The sequence below is a fragment of the Agrilus planipennis genome, unplaced genomic scaffold (assembly GCF_000699045.2).
Source record: "Agrilus planipennis isolate EAB-ADULT unplaced genomic scaffold, Apla_2.0 scaffold288, whole genome shotgun sequence".
In the NCBI taxonomy this organism is placed as follows: domain Eukaryota; kingdom Metazoa; phylum Arthropoda; class Insecta; order Coleoptera; family Buprestidae; genus Agrilus; species Agrilus planipennis.
The window spans coordinates 292903-311839 of NW_020439019.1; the positions used below are offsets into that span (position 1 = coordinate 292903).

The 18937-nt window shown below is 33.2% G+C and overlaps 1 protein-coding gene across 1 annotated transcript; it reads right to left on the reverse strand.

The window, feature by feature from the left end:
- Window positions 1–3148: 3148 nt before the first annotated feature.
- LOC108741316 (aspartate aminotransferase, cytoplasmic) lies at window positions 3149–18124 on the reverse strand (the record flags this gene model as incomplete). Its single annotated transcript, XM_025976242.1, is given in 5 exon segments — window positions 3149–3409; window positions 7943–8085; window positions 8144–8309; window positions 13159–13527; window positions 18016–18124. Coding segments are annotated over 5 exon segments (927 nt in total), but the record flags the coding sequence as incomplete, so codon positions are not given.
- Window positions 18125–18937: the final 813 nt, after the last annotated feature.

Below are 18937 nucleotides of genomic sequence, written 5' to 3' on the forward strand. Positions count from 1 at the left end.
CAACATGACACGTGAATCGGAAGATAAATTTGTCAACGCTAAAGGAATACTTTTGACCGAGTTTTATTATTTTTAAATGGTAGAATTCCCCATGACACCCCTGCAAAATTCATATATATATCTCCAAATTAGGTCGGAATGTTATTAATTTAATTTGGTGCACGATAAGATACATCCGTTGATCTGGAAATAATGGAGTGGCAGACGACATCTGACCATGAACCTATTCTTCTATCTTTAAATTTCCAGCTTAATGGATTTTACTGATCGAATGTGCTGGAGAACAGAAGTAAATAAAATTCCACAACATTACTATTTTTTTTCGAATTTTGACAAACCACAAGCGTTTAATTTTCCTCAAGGCCCTATTCAGTTTCAAACAAAACCTATCAAACAGAAAAACTCGTAAGTATTCAGAAAACCGAACAATAATTTTGGTAATTAATCGTTACAGGTTGTTAAATGCTACATTTAGACCAAATACATATTTTAAGAAGCCTTTCTAAAATCATTTTGCAAGTCGCGGTCCTCCGAATTTTATTGTTGGAGAACTGCACAACTAAGACGAACACGAAGTAACACCGACGAATCAAACTATTAACAAGACGAATGCGCAGGGGCGGCCTTAGTCATTGGAAGGTTCCGGCCGGGTAAATTTTTGCGAGGCCCTCGTCTTTGTAGAATTAATTTTAATGATGATACTTGAAAAATGCAAAGTGATTCATAAATAAGTTTACAGTTTTAAAATTGTTTATCGAAAATTAAAAACAATTGATAAAGACAAAGATAGCAAATTTGCGGCTTCTTTTAAGACTATTAAGAAATTCAAATAAACATTAGTAGTGTAGGGATTTTTCGCGAACAGTGACGCGAATGTTTGGTTTAGTTCGGGTTAGTGTGCGGGGCGAGGGAAAAATTGATATACAAATGATCGGTGACGCGTACGAAAGGTGTGAACGACGGGAGTGGACGACGAACCGCGAAACTAAGAAGACCAAAAGTAAGACGTTTAAGACGTTATGGTTAATTTGCATTTAGTTTATATTCTTTCATTGATTGTTTTTTTGCCTACTACATTAAATCCCACAGTAATATGTACTATTACTACCTAATATTTTTCTAATTAGATTGTTGCGCGAGTGTGCAAGGCCCCTGCAAAAGCGAGGCCCCGGGCGGTTGCCCTGTTCGCCAACGCCAAAGGCCGCCCCTGCGAATGTGGTAGAATTTTCCAAAATGTAGCTGCTAGTTCATTACCCATTAACGAACCAGATTGCTCTAACAATGAACTGTTCTCACTAAATTAATTGTTCATAATGCTAAAACATTTAAAAGAAATTTATCACGACGAAAATTTTATAGCAGCAAATAATATTCATGTATTTAAAATTATCGAATTTCCCAATTTTAAACTTTTACATATTGCGGACATCATTACATGCCTCCTTTACATCCCCATTTTTAAATCCGGCACGAATTTATCCCACTCCGAACGAGTACCAACATTTGATGGTTCCACCAAAAGAGTATAGTCTCAATAAACTACGAGAAAACTTTTGAATAAAAACTGCCTGGAAGTCGAGGAACAGTGTATTTAGAAAATCCTCTGTTAGATAAATGCAGTTTAAAAAATATTAGGTTTTGTTTAATGCCCAAGCAGATATCAACTTCAGAATAGTGAAAATGTTAAAGAATAGACTTTTATTAGTATTTACAAAAAATAAACTTACAAATAATCGTAGAATACTCTTATGTAGAAAAAAATCGAAGGAAATTATTTATTTCAAACTTTTTGTAAANTTTAATACAAAAATATATATAATTTTTCTATAAAAAAATGAAATTTTACTCTTACCGATCTGGACGCCTCAAATAAAATTCATTTTAAACCAAAATATTTAGATAATTTCAATTATTAAACTAATGAATTGCATGATTTAAGAGAACATGTTGAAATAAAACTTTTGATTTATAATTCACATGTTTCCATTACTGTAATAATAGCTGTAGTAGTTCTTGATTAACTTGGTTTTTGTTAAGATATAAAGTGTGTATGAAACCAGTATCCAAATTATCTAATACAGAAACACCGATTGTTAAATTTCTTCATCCAGTTTCAAACAGAGAGGATACTCTTTCTATAGGGGATAGGAGTTATGGCACCGCAACCTGATTCCAGGTGTAGCAAAGTATACAGGTTGCAACCTGTATGTATTACGTCACATGGGAATGTAATGTGGTTTATTTATCATCATCATAAGGTCATCAGTCCTAAGACTGGTTGGGCACGCACCTCCACTCTTTCCTATCCTGAGCGAATCTTTGCATTTCTCTAAAAACTTGACTATTTGCGAACAGTTATCTAATCTAGCTCTATCTCTACCCCTCCTAACTCCCGCTTCTGCCTCTAACATGTCTCTGACTAGACCTTCATGCCTGAAAAGGTGTCCTAAGTACTAACCTACCTCGCCTATTTCTTATTGACTTCCATAGAGTCCTCTGTTCTCTTATTCATTCTAATACCTCTTCATTTCTAACTTTCTCTATCCACGGTGTCCTTATAATTCGCCACCACATTTCGAACGCTTCTAACTTTTTCTGCGACCACTGTCCATGTTTCGTACCCGTACAGCGCCGCGCTCCAAACATACACCTTTAACAAACTTTTTCGAATATCTAAATTAACGTTTCGCGATCATAGAAGTGACTTCTTTTTATTGAAGGCGACACGATCCTGCGCTACCTCTGCTTTATTATATCCCTACTAATTCTAATTTTTCGTCTCCTATCTTTTCTTTTCTGCCCTTGCATACCAGTATTTTGTTTTACTTTTATTTATTTTCATACAGTACTGTTTTGTCAATACTGCTTCCGAATTATTTAAAGCTATCTCTAACTCCTCCTTGCTATATGCTAATACTGCTATAGGTTTATTTATAGCAAGCAAAAATAGATATGTAGTTTTTACAAATAATGTAACACTACTGTACTATGTGTATTGTACTGAATCGCCTTAATAAATTGTTTAATTTTTTTAAAACCGTTTTAACGTTACTAAAATCGTAACATGTAATTTTTTTTTTTGTTGTAAATCGACTCACCTTTGTATGGCCTGTGCGGATTGCAATTGTAAATAAATAATAATAACTACAACATTTTTACTTTTTATTGAAACTACTAAATCTAAAATAACAAATAACAATACGTATGAAGTATGATATGAACATCTCTAATAAAACATCATCAGTAAATATATATTAGCATTGCATTTATTAGTTGACATCATTTAACGTTTCCTTGATAGCGTTAGCCACATATTCAACATTGGATGATGTTAAACCGCACATACTTATCCTCCCAGAACGAAGCATATAAATATGATACTTTTTAACCATATGTTCCGATTGGTTTGCTACAAAAAAAAACAAAAAATTATTAAATATAGATACACAATAATAATGGTTAACGATTTAAATTTGGCGGAGTTTTCGTTTACACTGTCGCAGGTTGCTTTCCAAAATTCAGGAAATGTTTACCGAGCTACAATCTTTCCTAAGTTTATGTCATGGAAGCTAAAATAATCATTAGATAGTTTTCAGAGGGCATTCACCTTGTAGTCGAACAGGATACGGTTCAATTATTATGTTTGTACTAATTATTTCTTGATACAATCATAATCGATAAATATTTTATACTAGATTAGGCTAGGTTATGGTTATCCATATTTTTGGCAATATAAATAGTTCTACTCAATTAAATCGAATTTAATAGTCAGTTGTATTTACTTTCTTAATTCTAATTTCTGTTGCGCGCAATAACCTAAAAAATTAGAACTCAGAATTACGATTTTAAATTATGAAAGCACCTATTATTGCACTAATTGTAGTTTAACTGTTAAGAATGACGAATTTTAAGCCCCATCCACATATTCAGTATTCAGCATCATACGAGCATCTATTCGACGAATATCTAGTAATGAGGATGGATTGGTCGTTACCAATATTAGATATTTGCCGTTTCCCGATTTGAGCCGGTCTTTTATGTAGAATCAAAGGTAAAGACCACTTGGCTAGTGTGATGCCGGATCCACAATTTCGATATTGTACACCACCAATGTTTCGCCCAGGTTGTTAGGCTTTCTAAAGGCTAGTTTTATTTGGTTAATAATATAATGCTAATGGATTTTGGTTAAATAGTACATGCTCCTTGATTAACAACTATTAACAAAAATTACTCAAAACTGTATAAATAAAACTCTAAATAGCTAATTAACATAAAACTATTATAACATGCCGTACGATTAAAATATTAAATAGAATAAATACTTAAAAACCACGTGGTGACAATTATACTCAAAACACTTTAAAAATCAAAAAACGTATACAATAATTTGCAAAAAAACATTCAAATGTTTGTCTCGTGGATTTCATAATATTGGTGACGTAGTTGCGGTCGAGCTTGTTTATTTGGTATATGTAGCTCAGCCAACATAGACAAAAAAAAGGTTATTTTTCTTAAAATGTTTAACAGTAAACCAACTTTACTAACTTCTCCAGTAGGTTGCTGTGAGTAAAATAAAATGTTTAAACAATGGTCAAACATTGAGATTTAGCATCTTTTTTGTTTATTTGCGTTTACCCCGAGAACTAAAAAAGATAAAGAATAGATAGGAGATAAAATGCAGGGAATTCCAAAACTTTTGATATTGTTTTTGATTGAACCTACTTGGATTAACAGTATCCGAGAAAAACGCAAATAACAGTAAAATGGGTTAAATTTTCTAAAATTCACAACTCTTAATTTTACAATTTAAGAATCGGCCTTGTGGGAAATAGTAGTTGCTGTGCACAATATGTAAATGAAAGCAGAACCCTGTACGACTTATACTTTTTGCACAATTATAACAAGAATTTTTAATAAAAAAACCAAAGTGATTTAGAAATTTCATAGCGTATACTTTAAAACGCTTATCTCAGTTTTTTTGAAGAAATGTTTATTCACAGTCGTGCACTATAGGCGTTTTGGTGCTTTTGCGTTTGGACCGCGTGGTGTTCAATACAATGTCGTTTGTACTTAATATTTAAATAAATCAATTTATTTAAGTTATATTAAATATGTTAATTTCTTTAATTACATTAGAATAAAGTAGAGTTCCCTTTTGACTTTCAAACGATAACGTAGCTTGTAGTACTTGTTAGTTTTAAAATAAATGATATTTACTTAAATATTTTAATACAATAACGGATTTGAAAATTAGTGATTTCCTCCAATAACTCAATTTTAAAGATCTTGGAATTTGTTACATTTTATCTCGTTTGACCGATTCACTATCTTTTTTAGTTCTTGGGATAAACGCAAATAAACAAAAAAAAATGTTAGATTTCAATGTTTAATCATTGTTTAAACAAAAACGGCCAACATCTGAGAGACCCTTTTTTGATTTTTACTCACAGCAACCTGCAAAACAAGATAGTATAAATGGTTTACTGTTAAACATTTTGTCATGAAAAAATCTATTTTGGTTGGTTGATTGGTTGCTCTCGTGTCAGCATGATTCCTGGCCATAGTTAGACAAGATGAACTTTATGGATTTCGTGGATGACTCCATTTTATTATCAGATATCTACTATGTGAGCTAAGATTTCAAGCTTTGTTTAATTATTTGATACTTTGTATTATTAAACCCCTTAGATTTTTTAGATACGGATGATTTTTACTAGAGGATCTGAACTTCTAACACTTATGTGAGGTGAAGAATGTTTTAGAAGTGTGAAAATGTTTTGTAAGCAGGGAATTCCAAGACTTTTGATATTATTTTTGATTCAACCTAATTGGATTAACAGTATCCGAGAAAAACGCAAAAAACAGTAAAATGGGTTAAATTTTCTAAAATTCACAACAATTAATTTTACAATTTATGAATCGGCCTTGTGGGAAATAGTAGTTGAAAATTTTTTGTAAGCATCCTGGATCCAAAACAATAGAAGAGATCCTGTAATACCAATAAAAACAGGTGATTATTTGAAGCACTTGGAATATTTCATTGTGAAGTTTTGGCTGTTGGCCTTGGATACTTTTAGTGGACATTCCTTATTAGTCCAATTCCCCATATATTCCAAGACCACCTCTTATTGAATCGTTATCACTTTTTCTGGAAGTCCTCGGTTAAAAATTTCATTTTTTCCTTTTTCCATCTTTCCCTTCTGATTTTTTTTCTCTTGGGTTTGAATATTCGATATATTACCTTTAACTTTTTATACATTCTTTTAATAAAATTTGTCTTCTGGACAATTTTTCTAATTTTGTTTGCCGGAGCGGTTGGGACTTTCGGTAAGGTCATTAACTTCATGTTTATGCAATAGATATGCAGTGTCGGCAACACGCGAATACGCGTAATAATCATCATTTCCAGAGTAGTTGGAGTTTTCGGTAAGGTTATTACCCTCATGTTTATTCATATCACTGAGTGGTGCGAGATGGCTCATTCTACTTCTTATTCACGTAACTTCTTCTTCCTTAATTTTTCCGGAGTACTATTAGACATATTTTCATGTTTATTGAATTTTTTGCATCACTTCTTTCAGCCCTTTTTTGTTGTTCGCTAATAATACTGACATCCTCACACGAAATTGACTATATTTTTCTTCTACCAATTACTTGTTGTACTGCGCTTAATTTATTTTCTATATCTGTTTCTTCGTACGTTTCTCTTATCCTCTCTTTTAATTCATTTCCAGTCCTCCATAGAATCATACCGCATTTTTAATTTTGTCTTATTCGTATCATAAAATACCGTATCTTATCCCACTCCCGCGAGTTAGGGCTCATTTAGTCTACCGCTCAAAACGAACGACGTACCTTTTCTTTTGGAGTAGTAGTTCACATGCGCCTGCCGGATCGATAGAGATAATCGTCATCGTGTATAATTGACTTGTCTGCGTACCCGCTGCTGTGAAGGTCACGATAGGTACATGTTTCAGCACTTCTCGCTTGCGATAACGAAGGACGATAAGATAACGCGGCTGCCAATCTGGCAAGTCTTTGCAATCATTGACGGTTTGTTGATTGGGCTACTTTTTGTGCTTACACCCTCTGCGTTGTTGCTCTATTACGCAATGCACTCTCTACAGTGTCTCCAAATGCTACCTTTCAAATATTCCTGAAAATTGATCAGACATAGTCTATATGCGCTATCCAGCATGGAAACTGAGTATACATGTTCCTCGGTCATAACTTAATAATTACTAATACAGAAAACAAGCATTTCATTGACAAAATTTCGGATATAATGACGATGAAGGGATCACTGTAATTTCGTCGTTATATACGGAAGTCGTTACAAAGCATACAATAGTTTTCATCATTTTTCAATTTTGAAACGATTTTCGCCTTTTAAAAGTCATACTTATTCAAAAGTTTTCTAAAAACAGTTGCTACGCATAATACCAGTTTGTGAGTGAACCATTTTAACATACACGCTAACCTACCTACCTGGCTAACATCTATAAACAAACGGTAAAGGTCACCACTCTTAGTGACCATTTATGTAGATATAAACAAAAGCTAAGAAAGCTCTTTTTGTGGCTTTGGCGGTCGACTCTGGCCGCTATATCTGCATGAGATTACTAGGGATTTGTTACAAATAATTTTTGTATTAAAGTATGCTTTAAATACAAGGGATTTGGATTTAACGTCGCTATTGCAAAATGGTCGCTATAACTAGTCGTAATAAATGCAATCTACTGTATTTTGATCAATATTATTTATCTATCTCTGAATAATAAACTATGTGACTACCCAAACTCAAAATGCAATTATTTCTACGATCAACCGTTTATCAGTTAAGTATAACATCATTGGGCCTTCCCCCTCCCTTTTCCGCCACTAAGTTATTAAGACTTTATATTTTTTCAAACAGATGAATAACAGTCATAATGAAACTTACCATTAAGACCAGTGTAGGAAAACATCCCAATTTGTGTTGTAATATGTTCCCAGTTACCAGGGGTCACTAGTGTTTCTAATGTACTTCTTAATGCTTTCCTCATTTCTATAATTCGTGACGACATTGCACGTATATTGTCTCTCCTACGAAAGGTACAGTACTCTTAATGTATAAATAATGTATAAAAATTACAATTCATACCATTCTTCGTACAATTTTGGATTGGAGAGTACGTAAGCTACAATTCTGGCTCCATGGTTTGGAGGGTTTGAATACATTCCTCTGATGGTCCATGTAATTTGGGATTTCACAGGTGCTACTGATTCAGGACTTTTTAATACGCATGCTAAATTGCCCACACGTTCATCTAAAAATGAATAGATAGATACATACAATAAACAATATAAATTGACAATAAAAAGAATATTAGTTGTTTTGAGGCTAATAGCAAACGATTTCTTAAGTTCTTCACGTAGATTTTGTTATTTCACGGCAATACCGACGGGTACATGCGAAACGCAACAGAGATTTTAGCAGGAAAATATACAACTAAAATGTAACTAGTTTTCAGAGAAAGTATAACATTCACAGTAAAACTTAAAACAGGCAGAAGTGAATATAAAGTTGTCTGTCCTTGCGATCAACTTTGGTTGTACTCAGTACTATTGCTGCATTAGACAATTGCCGCAAAGTTACGATAAAAATTTATTGAAGTGAAACTTCTTTACACACGGTAGGGTAAGTTCTTTTCATGCGAGTTGCTATGTAACGAAATCATCCAACGGATGTCTCCCCTGTACTCGGCTACGTTGTCGAGTTCGTAGTGGAGATCGCTTGAGCCATGAGCGCGCTTCAATGCAACGTTCGTTACAGGCAACTCCGGCATGTATATTGTAAAATTTAAATTTATAGTGTACAAATAACACCATTAAACCAATTCCTTAACCCCTATCCCGGTATGTTTGTGTGTTTGAAGAAGTTTCAGTAGCGTGTTGTATAATTACACGTTGTATTTTTTGAAGTGAAACTTCTTTACGCACGGTAGGGTAAGTTCGTTTGATGCGAGTTGCTATTTTTTCCCCCGCTGTCTGTCCCTATGTATGCTTAGATCTTTAAAACTACGCAACGGATTTTAATGNTTAAAATTTACGGTTGTTTTAAAATGGGTCACCCTTCCATTAATCTACATACATACATATACATACATATTTGGGAAACTAAATGTGTAACAGGTCAGAAAATTTGGCAGTAGGGGTTATCGAGGATGCTCTTTATAACTAAAATAATTTCACCTGTCCGCCGTTTCCGGTTATACCGGAAGTTGATGCCAACTTTGTTATTTTAAATGGAATGAAATATTTTTTTACGACGAATTCGCATGAAACATAAAATTTTAAGGTAACTCTGATAACCAACTTGTGTGCCTACGATGAATAGTTTCTGAGATATTTTAATTTATAAAAAAAAATCGCTACCACAACACAAACTAAAAAATCAGAACTTCCACAAAAAACTACTTTAATGTTGAAATTTTTACCAGTTATGGTTATGGTTTATGGCTAATATTAAACCAAAATTGAGCTTCATAATTTATATTGGACGTTCAGAAGAAAATCTAAATTTCAGAAACTTCAAACACGAATAGCTTCGTTTTTTAAAATGGCACCTTCCATATTTTATTTTGTCGTTCGATTCCTTTTTTTACCCCCTTTCGATCTATGCGAATGTTTTATATTGCTGTATTTGAAAATTTTTGAATAAATTTGTATTTTTATCTAAAATAGATAATTGCACTAACTTTGGCATAAAAAAGTGTGCCGTGGACAACGACAGCTACCGCAAATGTTAATGAGAATCTCATCTTTCATTTTTCTATGTTACGACAACGATAGAAAACTAATTTTTATAAGGATTTGACGGAATTTGTTTTTTTCCAAGCATCGAATACCACTTCTAAACGTTTTATTGTTTTTTTTTTTTTTTGATATATATATTGAAAGTATATTTGGAAGTATAAGATGCATGCCTATGAATTTATCAAATAAAGTATTTAAATCTGAATTGGAGTATTCGTCTCCTATCATTTTTGTAACATCCAAAAATGAAAGATGAGATTCTCATTAACATTTGCGGTAGCTGTCAATTGTCTACGGCACATATGTTTATGTCAAAGTTAGTGAAATTATCTATTTTAGATAATAATTCAAATTTATTCAAAAATTTTCAAATAAAGCAATAGAAAACTACCACATGGATCTAAAGTGGATAAAAAGAGGAATCGAACGACAAAATAAAATATGGTAGGTACCATTTGAAAAAACGAAGTTATTCGTGTTTGAAGTTTCTAAACCTTGGATTTTTTTCTGTATAAATTATGAAGTTAAATTTTGGTTTAACATTAGCCATAAGACACGACTATGACTTTTAAATTTTCAACAGTAAGTCCTTTTTTGCAGAAGTTACGATTTTTTATAATTTGGGTTGCGGTAGAGATTTTTTTTATAAATTAAATTATCTCAGAAACCATTCATCGTAAGTTGATTGTCAAAGTTACCTTAAAATTTTGTGTTTCATAGGAATTCGTCGTACAAAATAAGCCACTCCATTTAAAATAACAAAGTTGGATTCTGAAGGAAAAGGTTGAGATATAGCCGGAGTTATTAGTCGCTCTATTTCCCAATTTTTATCAGTCCATCATGCACACACATGCGTACATCATTCTCCGTTTGCCTTCAGACAGAGAGGATCTCGTGTAAACGTATACATCAAAGCTATGCGATCAAAATAGCCGTTTCCTTTTAAAAAAATGTACTTTAGAACCTAACCAGATAGGTACTGATAGGTATGAATGTACAAAAAATAACGTTCGCTTCGTTATATCTTGAAATTAAATGAGCGCTCTCAAATAGGTAAATTGTCATTATTGCAAGTATTTTATCAGTTTTTGAAGTAGTATTATAAACTATTCATCATCATCATCATAAGGTCGTCAGTCCTAAGACTGGTTGGACACGCACCTCCACTCTTTCCTATCCTGCGTTAACCTTCGCATTTCCTTAGAACTAGAACAACGCACATTCTTAACTATTTGCGAACAGTAATCTAATCTAGGTCTACCTCTACCCCTCCTAACTCCTGTTTCAGACTCTAATATGTCTCTGACTAGGTGTCCCACCAATCTATCTCGCCTATTTCTTTTGCACTAAAAAACAGATTGTTAATGCCAGAGCCGGACTGAAGATTTTGGCCCGAGGTACAATGTAACCAAATGGCTTGGTTTAGAAGGAAAAGTGCACAAATTTTAATAAGAATTAAAAACGTTAGTTAATTCTTCTAAAAAAAAATTTTAACGTTTCTTTATAAATGATATTTTTATAGTTTGTTTTCCTTTTCCTTTTATAACAAAATTTGAAAACCCCTGCACCCCGAGCCAGTCCGGCCCTGGTAGCTATGTAATATAAGTACCTGATTGGTTAATNCATTTTATTTTTATAAATAAATTGTTGAAAATTGTGGTTATTTTAGTTTTTTTTTTCTAAATTTGAATGCTCAGGTGAATTACTGCTTCTTTGATAACGAATTTCCATAAACATCTGTTAACTTAACGGAAAGTTCAGAATTTTTTTTTTTTTAAATCAATCAATGACATTAGTCATCAATTACTGATCCCATTTTGAATCTTAAAAATCTATTTTGTAGAGAATTTTAAACGCTACAACTTTTACATTAAACTTTTTAAAGTGAAACTTCTTTGGTCTCGATGATAGTACAATTTCAAGGCCATGAAACGATACGTTTTGCAACGTTTTGTCTCGCGAAGCGATAGGCTATGAGAATAGACACATGCACATGCGCATATGGGTATTACAGACAGCTGTTAGTGATCGGCATAGTATAATGTATATTCACTATACTATAGTGCTAAATTAATTTTTTGGTTATATTTGTGCAGTTATATTACAGTAAATGTTTATTCAACAACAATTAATATTTATTTAAGAGTGAGTATTATTATATGTATTAATTCTAATTCCTTGTGGTTATTGATAATTTACGGTTTCTTAAGCACTTGGAAAAATAAACGGAAGCCAAAAAAATTTGACCATTTTTTGTTATTCAATTATATAAAAATAAATGTTTATTCAACAACAATTAATATTTATTTAAGAGTGAGTATTATTATATGTATTAATTCTAATTCCTTGTGGTTATTGATAGTTCACGGTTTCTTAAGCACTTAGAAAAATAACGGAATTTGACCATTTTTTGTTATTTAATTACAAAAAAAACGTATTAAAGTAATACTCTTTAGGTGGACTAAAGATAAAATATGTGGGAAAACATAAATCCTGAAAATTCTCGTACTCTCTCTTTCTTTCACCAATCACTACATATTCGTTATAAAGCTATAGAGATCGCCAAAGAAGTTTCACCTCTTTCACATGTACTGAGTTGCACCTATTTGCTTATCAATGTCTTTAGTTAAACATTCCTGCTCTTTCTATACACTTGTCTTTTTCCAGTTTCCACCTGTAGTGCGTGATCGTCTATTTGTGATTTTCTTTTTTTCGGTTTGAATATTCGATAGGGTATATTATCCTTAACTTTTATGCATTCTTTTAACAACATGTTGTCTTCTGAATTTAACACTTTTTTTAGTAAAATTAGCTTTTTTGTTATCAACGGAAAACCCGTTTTCGCGTGTTTTTAAAAGCAAATTAAGTAACAATTCCAAACAAAATTTTTGGATAATTCGCAGATGTACTTTATTTATATACCTTTTCAAAACTTTTAGGTAAGTCTTACTCTGAATAACATTTACTTTTTTCGGGATTCTAATTTGACTGGCCTAATAAATAAACACGACATATAGAAAAGGGAAGTGAAATAGACCGCTCGTACTCTAATTTTTCCGAAAACATGGGTTTCTATTGTAAATATTGTAATTTAACGCTGCTAGATAAATATGTGATTTTTTGTATGGTAACAGACAAAGGTCCACAATAACAATAACAATAGTAATCTAAACATAAAACTACTAAACAAAAACAGTTTAGAACATTAGTCACAGTTTGCCAGCAACATACCCGATTAACACTCCAATTAAAAAGCAGGCATAAGCGCTGAAAAAAATGAATAAAAAAACTACATTGCGAAAATCATATTTCATACAGTGATAAAGAATTATTCCAACACTTTTTTTTTGTAAAACTTACTGTAAAGTCCAAAGTTTTTGGCAAATGATTGTGCGCAAAATAGTTCGAAACCTCTCGAAATAAAATACCTCACGGACCATGCGTCCTTGTCTAGATCTCCCGATGCAAAGCCCTGATAAGCGCTATCGAAAAACGGAAACAACTTTCGTTCTTCCATAACATCTGCTATTTTCGTCCACTGCTCTTGGGTTGGATCACAACCTGTTGGATTATGAGCACATGCGTGTAGTATAATAACAGAATTTTCAGGTGCATTTCTCAAATCTTCTAAAAGACCATCAATGTCTAAGCCACGTTTCTGCTCATCCCAATATCGATATTCCTTAGGTTCTTTAAAGCCCGCATTTAAAAACACCAGTCTATGGTTTTCTAAAAAATAAAATATCTTTAAATATGATTATCATTCTAATTCAGGTGCATGCATGCTTTTTCTGTGCAAACCGCATAATTTTTTTTTTCACAAGCAATCAGTTAAAATAATATTTTTTAACAAATTTTTTATCAACTTATATAAGAGGTTCATTGATAACAGTAATTTATCTTACACAATAACGCTAACTGAGCAGTTAAACTACTGCTTATTTTTTAACTCTGCATTAGTAAATACTTATTTATTTAACACTGAATTTATTATAAACACCGTGTATTCACTTTTTAATCGTTATACTTTTGCATATATCAGAGCCGGGCAAACTTTAACTTCGCAGGAACCGCTACATGAGGTTAGTTTGAGTCACTCCATACCCTTCAATGAGTACGAGAGAGTAAGCAGTAATGAATTATTTTGTTTTGTCTTTTTCTTCTCCCTTCCACTCCCATATCAAGCCCCTTCATCCCGTAGACGAGCGAAGCCACTCACGCAACTTAAATAATACCCACGAAAATTTTCGTTACTACGTTCGCAAAACTATTGGGTTTGGCTATGGAAGAAGGGAGGAAGGGATAAGAAAAGGAAAGAATCATCTCACCCGCACTCGCAGGATCAATGAGGAGCTACTTGGTTAACCTTGAGGAGCACTCGGGAGGCAAAAGAGCCGAGTTTGCCCGGCTCTGGCATATATCACCTACTCCTGTCAGCTTCGGCATATGATTTATGACCATAAGCAGCTCACCGAGATCGAGTTGGCGTTACCGATAGACACATTTTGGAATTTGTTTACCATCGATTACCGCTTCAAGCTATGTTTATATGCTACCCCACCCCTTTTAAGGATGATGCGACCCAGACCATATTCTGCTGCTCCTTTGAAGAATCAAGGTACTTGCAGATGTAACTTTTGTGGCACCCGCACGTCAAGTAGAAGTAGCAATTTACCGTCTTTAATTGTGCGGGTTTTTATCGTGGACTGCTCTTGCACAATAATATCTTTACTTAGGTACCCCGGAACAGCACATCCACCATGCTTTATACCATATTCCGGCTCAGCTCTTTCAAACCACATTCCATCCTTAGCACTGGTAGATTAGTAGCATTTGTAATCAGCAGTTGGTCTCTCAAATCTACGAAGGAATCCTACAAAGAGCGCTAGGTGGGGTTTCCAGACGATTTTTCTGTCGTGAATCGGTTCCTATATGCTAAATCTAACACCTTCGCTTTCTGAACTGGCCTTGTAGAGATTTCACGTCCATGTTCATGTCTTTGACCACACAATATCTATTTGGAATCCACCATCAGTGGCCCTTACATCATAGGAGTCTTTTACGCAGTCGAAGGCGAACTATGATAACGTACATCTTCGTGAATATCACTTTTTTAACATAATCCTCTTCAGCAAACAGGTTTAAAGTCAAACTTCAAATCCGCCTATTTGGGATGCAGAGTCCGGGTTGTGTGGAATAGTATCTAAAAAAATGTTCTGAAATACAGCGGACGCGAAGTTTTGACTCTAGGCAGAATGGTGCTTCATCAGTACTCCAAGTCAACTGATTAGGCGTTTGACGAGCTCTTTTGCTATTGTGACCGCCAATTGGGAAGGGCGTATGCTTCAATTCACTTCATGAAACAATTTCTTACCACTAATGTACTTGTTTCTGTCGTTCGTGCCTACATTATACTAGATAAGACAGCGCACTACCGTTCTTGTAATCATTTGCTGCTAACGTACTTACAAGTTCTGTACTAGACTTTCAATTCTCGCCAAAACGGATGCCCCCCTTTTTTCATTTTCGGAGCTTTCTCAGAACTGAATTAAAGCCCTGGATTGTCTTGATGTTGTCAGACTGCCACTGCTCATTGGTATCAGATATTCGTCTAACCTCCTCATCATATACTAATTACAATTTTTTGCGCAGAATCGACAGAATAAGAAGAATAAGACGTTGGTGTGGTTATGGCTATTTTCAACCCAATGTTTCATGTCAAAATCGGCTTCTCACAATTAGAACTTTTTTATCCAATGCGCTATTTAACTCTCAGCACGCTGAGTTAGAAGCAGAAACTTCCTTCCATACAGCTATTTATAATAACGTTTCACAATGTCACAAACCTTCCTCAAGGTGGTCTGCTTAAAATGTGGCTGGCGCGTTCCATGGACCGAATGGCATCACCTTAAACCGCTGCAGTCCTGTTCTAATGGAGAATACTTAAGGATACAAAGCCACTTGATAGCTGCTGCTATCCATTTTTAAAGCTAAAGTTGAGACTATCGTAGATCCAAGTGTGTCCAAGATTTCTTCTATCTATCCTTAATCGTCGCCTTATTCAACTGCCGGTAGTATATGAAAAAAAGTGCTGTCCCATCCTTATTCTTGACCAAAATTATCGGCGTCGAGACGTCCATGGGCTGGTCGATGCTTTTTATCCGACCTTTCACATATTATTCTTAGCCTCCTCCTTTTTGACTTTGGTAGGTTCCTGAGCCTCCTACTGAATAGGTTGCGCCCTGCCCGTGTTTATATTGTGGACGATAACGTTGATTTGCCACTTCTTTCCGTTTTTGTTAAGGACCGACTTCATATTCTAACTTGTGATTTTCTTACAATTTTTTTTGTCCTATACCCAGCATGCGATTCCTTATTACATTTAGTTAACACACTTCAAAGCTCCGCACTTATTTTAATTACACCCTGTATGAAATCCTGCGTAGGCTTTGAATGTGGCACCTTTCAAGTGACAATGAATTTTAAAGGAGCAATTATTGCTAAGTGGTTTCGGCAAGAAAGGGCCTCAAATGCATTTTTTTTCCATAATCCTTGGTAATCCTCTGAACTTCTTTGTATAAGGTTGTATGAAACAGCGCGTGAGTTAAACGCCAGTGTGCAATGCTAATGATATGCAGGACACTGTGAGGATCGCTGAAAATGAAATTCACCAAAGATACCTGAGTTTCCGCGAAATAATTTTGGATTTAATTGAATTTTTCATCGAAATAGTTTTATTTAATTTTCTGTCTACTACTACATTTAGTTACTCATCAATCATGAACGGTAACTTAATCTAGGTCTACCTCTACTCCTCTTAACTCCTGTTTCTCCTTTCAATTTGTCCAACATATTCTTTCGATACAGACTACATGGATTTAAATAATGGAACAACACTCTTCCTGCTTTAGTATTTAGATTTTTTGAATATTTTAACAGCCTGTTTTTAAATGTGTCCGCATTATCGATTTATAAGCACAGCGGGAGATTCAAAAGTACACATGTTTCAAAACTAAAAAGTAGTAATAATTTATCTTAATATTGTTGATAATAGTTTATGTTGACTGTTTCATAGTAAAAAAAATCAGTAGATACCTATATCGAAAATTAAAAAAAGCATGTTTGTAATAAAATAGGGTAAAATATGACAAAAAATAGGCAACTATAAGCATCGATAACTCGGTAAATTTTCGTTCTACAAAAGAAGAAAAAGTGTGCTTTTTTTAAGAGCTAGCTTTCCCCTGAACATTATATACCTAAATCGCCCAGAAAAAAAAGTTATAGATGATTCAATAAAAAACGGCGATTTTTTTGAAATTTTCTATTTCGTTTTTTTTATTATATTTGACACCAAAAAGGATAAAAAGAAAATTAAGTAAAACTGTTTCGATGGAAAATCTAAAGTTCTAAAAAAAGTACTGTTGTAAAAATCTCGAAAATTGCTTTGTTTTTGAGTTATTCGGAAAAACTGACTTTTTCAGATTTCTCAAAAACGCACCCCTTAAAAAAAGGGCACTCCGTTTCATCATCTTTAGAGGCCAAACTATCATATTCAATCATAGGCCCCTTTTAACGCAATTTTTCCATACTAAATCTCTATTCAATGGTCTAGTACATTATCGATAATAAACTTCTTTTTTGGCAATTATATTTATCTTTCCTCTTGCCACAGTTATTACATGTACTCTTATTGTTCTTCATTTTACAGTCGTCTTTGGCTTTTCTCGATTGATACAAATGACTGTCATTTTTTGACTTGAAGCACTCACGTCAAATAATACGTTCTAAAGACGTTTAAGTTATCAAGTAAAAATTACACACATACATATCGAAGTTCGATTGTATTACATTTACGCATAATATTTAAATATATTAGTTGTAAAAAATACGTTTTTGTATATTTTACATCTTACATTACTTATCACCAATGTTTTTCAAAATGTAGAAAAAAAAGGAATTGTTTACGACATAGACATGCAACGGCTACGTAATGACTCTTAAAATTAATTGCAAAATTGATAAGATAAAGATAATTAGTAATTTACTAAAATAATTTCTATGAGTATAACTGAATAATAACAATAAATTTAGATTAGTTACTTGATCTATCCTTGTTTGATAACTTGCTTAAGATTCTTTAGCGTTATCTTTTTCAACGGTGTCAAACCTACACAGTTTATTAAATATCATTATTAACATTGGTATTTTCACACTTACCCCAAGTAGGCTTTGAATAATAAAAAGTGCTGTACCCAAGATTGTTGGCTAAAAATTCGGCACCTACTCTTAATGCACCAGTACCAGACAAGCACTGAATTCCAAATGTCTAAAATATTTTAAGTTTATATTAAACACTAATATAATAAATACTTTAAATAGAGTTCAACTAGGTAGTGTTAAGACTTAACTTATATTTCATGTCTTATATAATTAGTTTATTTTTGTGGTATTTAAAAATAAAAATCAAATAAAAATATATCTAACTGTTCAAAAAAGGCAGAATTATTTAAATATATAAACAACTAAACAAAAATCTATTTACATATAATTGACCTAGGAGCCAAAACCATTTGCTAATTTATTTTATTCTCATAACTTCGTTTGTGTGTTTATAGCATAAACATTCCAATTGTTTCGCCAACTAACTTCATGTGCTTGCGCTAACATTTCTCATTTTCCGCAAGATCAGCTAAATTTTTCGTTTAATTTTTGTATAATGAATTTATATACATTTAGTGCTAGAAATTTTTAGTTACTAATTAAGTTTTAACAAAAAAACTTCAAAAATATAATCAAGGTAATACGTAGATGCAGTGTTACCATAGGGTATTGTTTTTGCCAGAGCGTTACAGAATCAATCGTAAATACTGCTACGCGATTCGTCATATATAAGTTTCTAAATAACTGCGCCTGATTAACTAAGGTTTACCTGCGTTACTCAAAAAGTAGATTGACATAATTTGTTTTTTTTTATTACTTTATCACTCGGTCAGCGTCGTTTCCTGCAGTTAAAATTTCAGAGAAAAGGATCGTATAAGTATATTTAGACTTTACTTTAATTTTAATAACCTAATATAAGCAATCATATGAACAATCTGATAGCCTATTAAGAAAAATCTGTCGTTTGAATAACGGATAA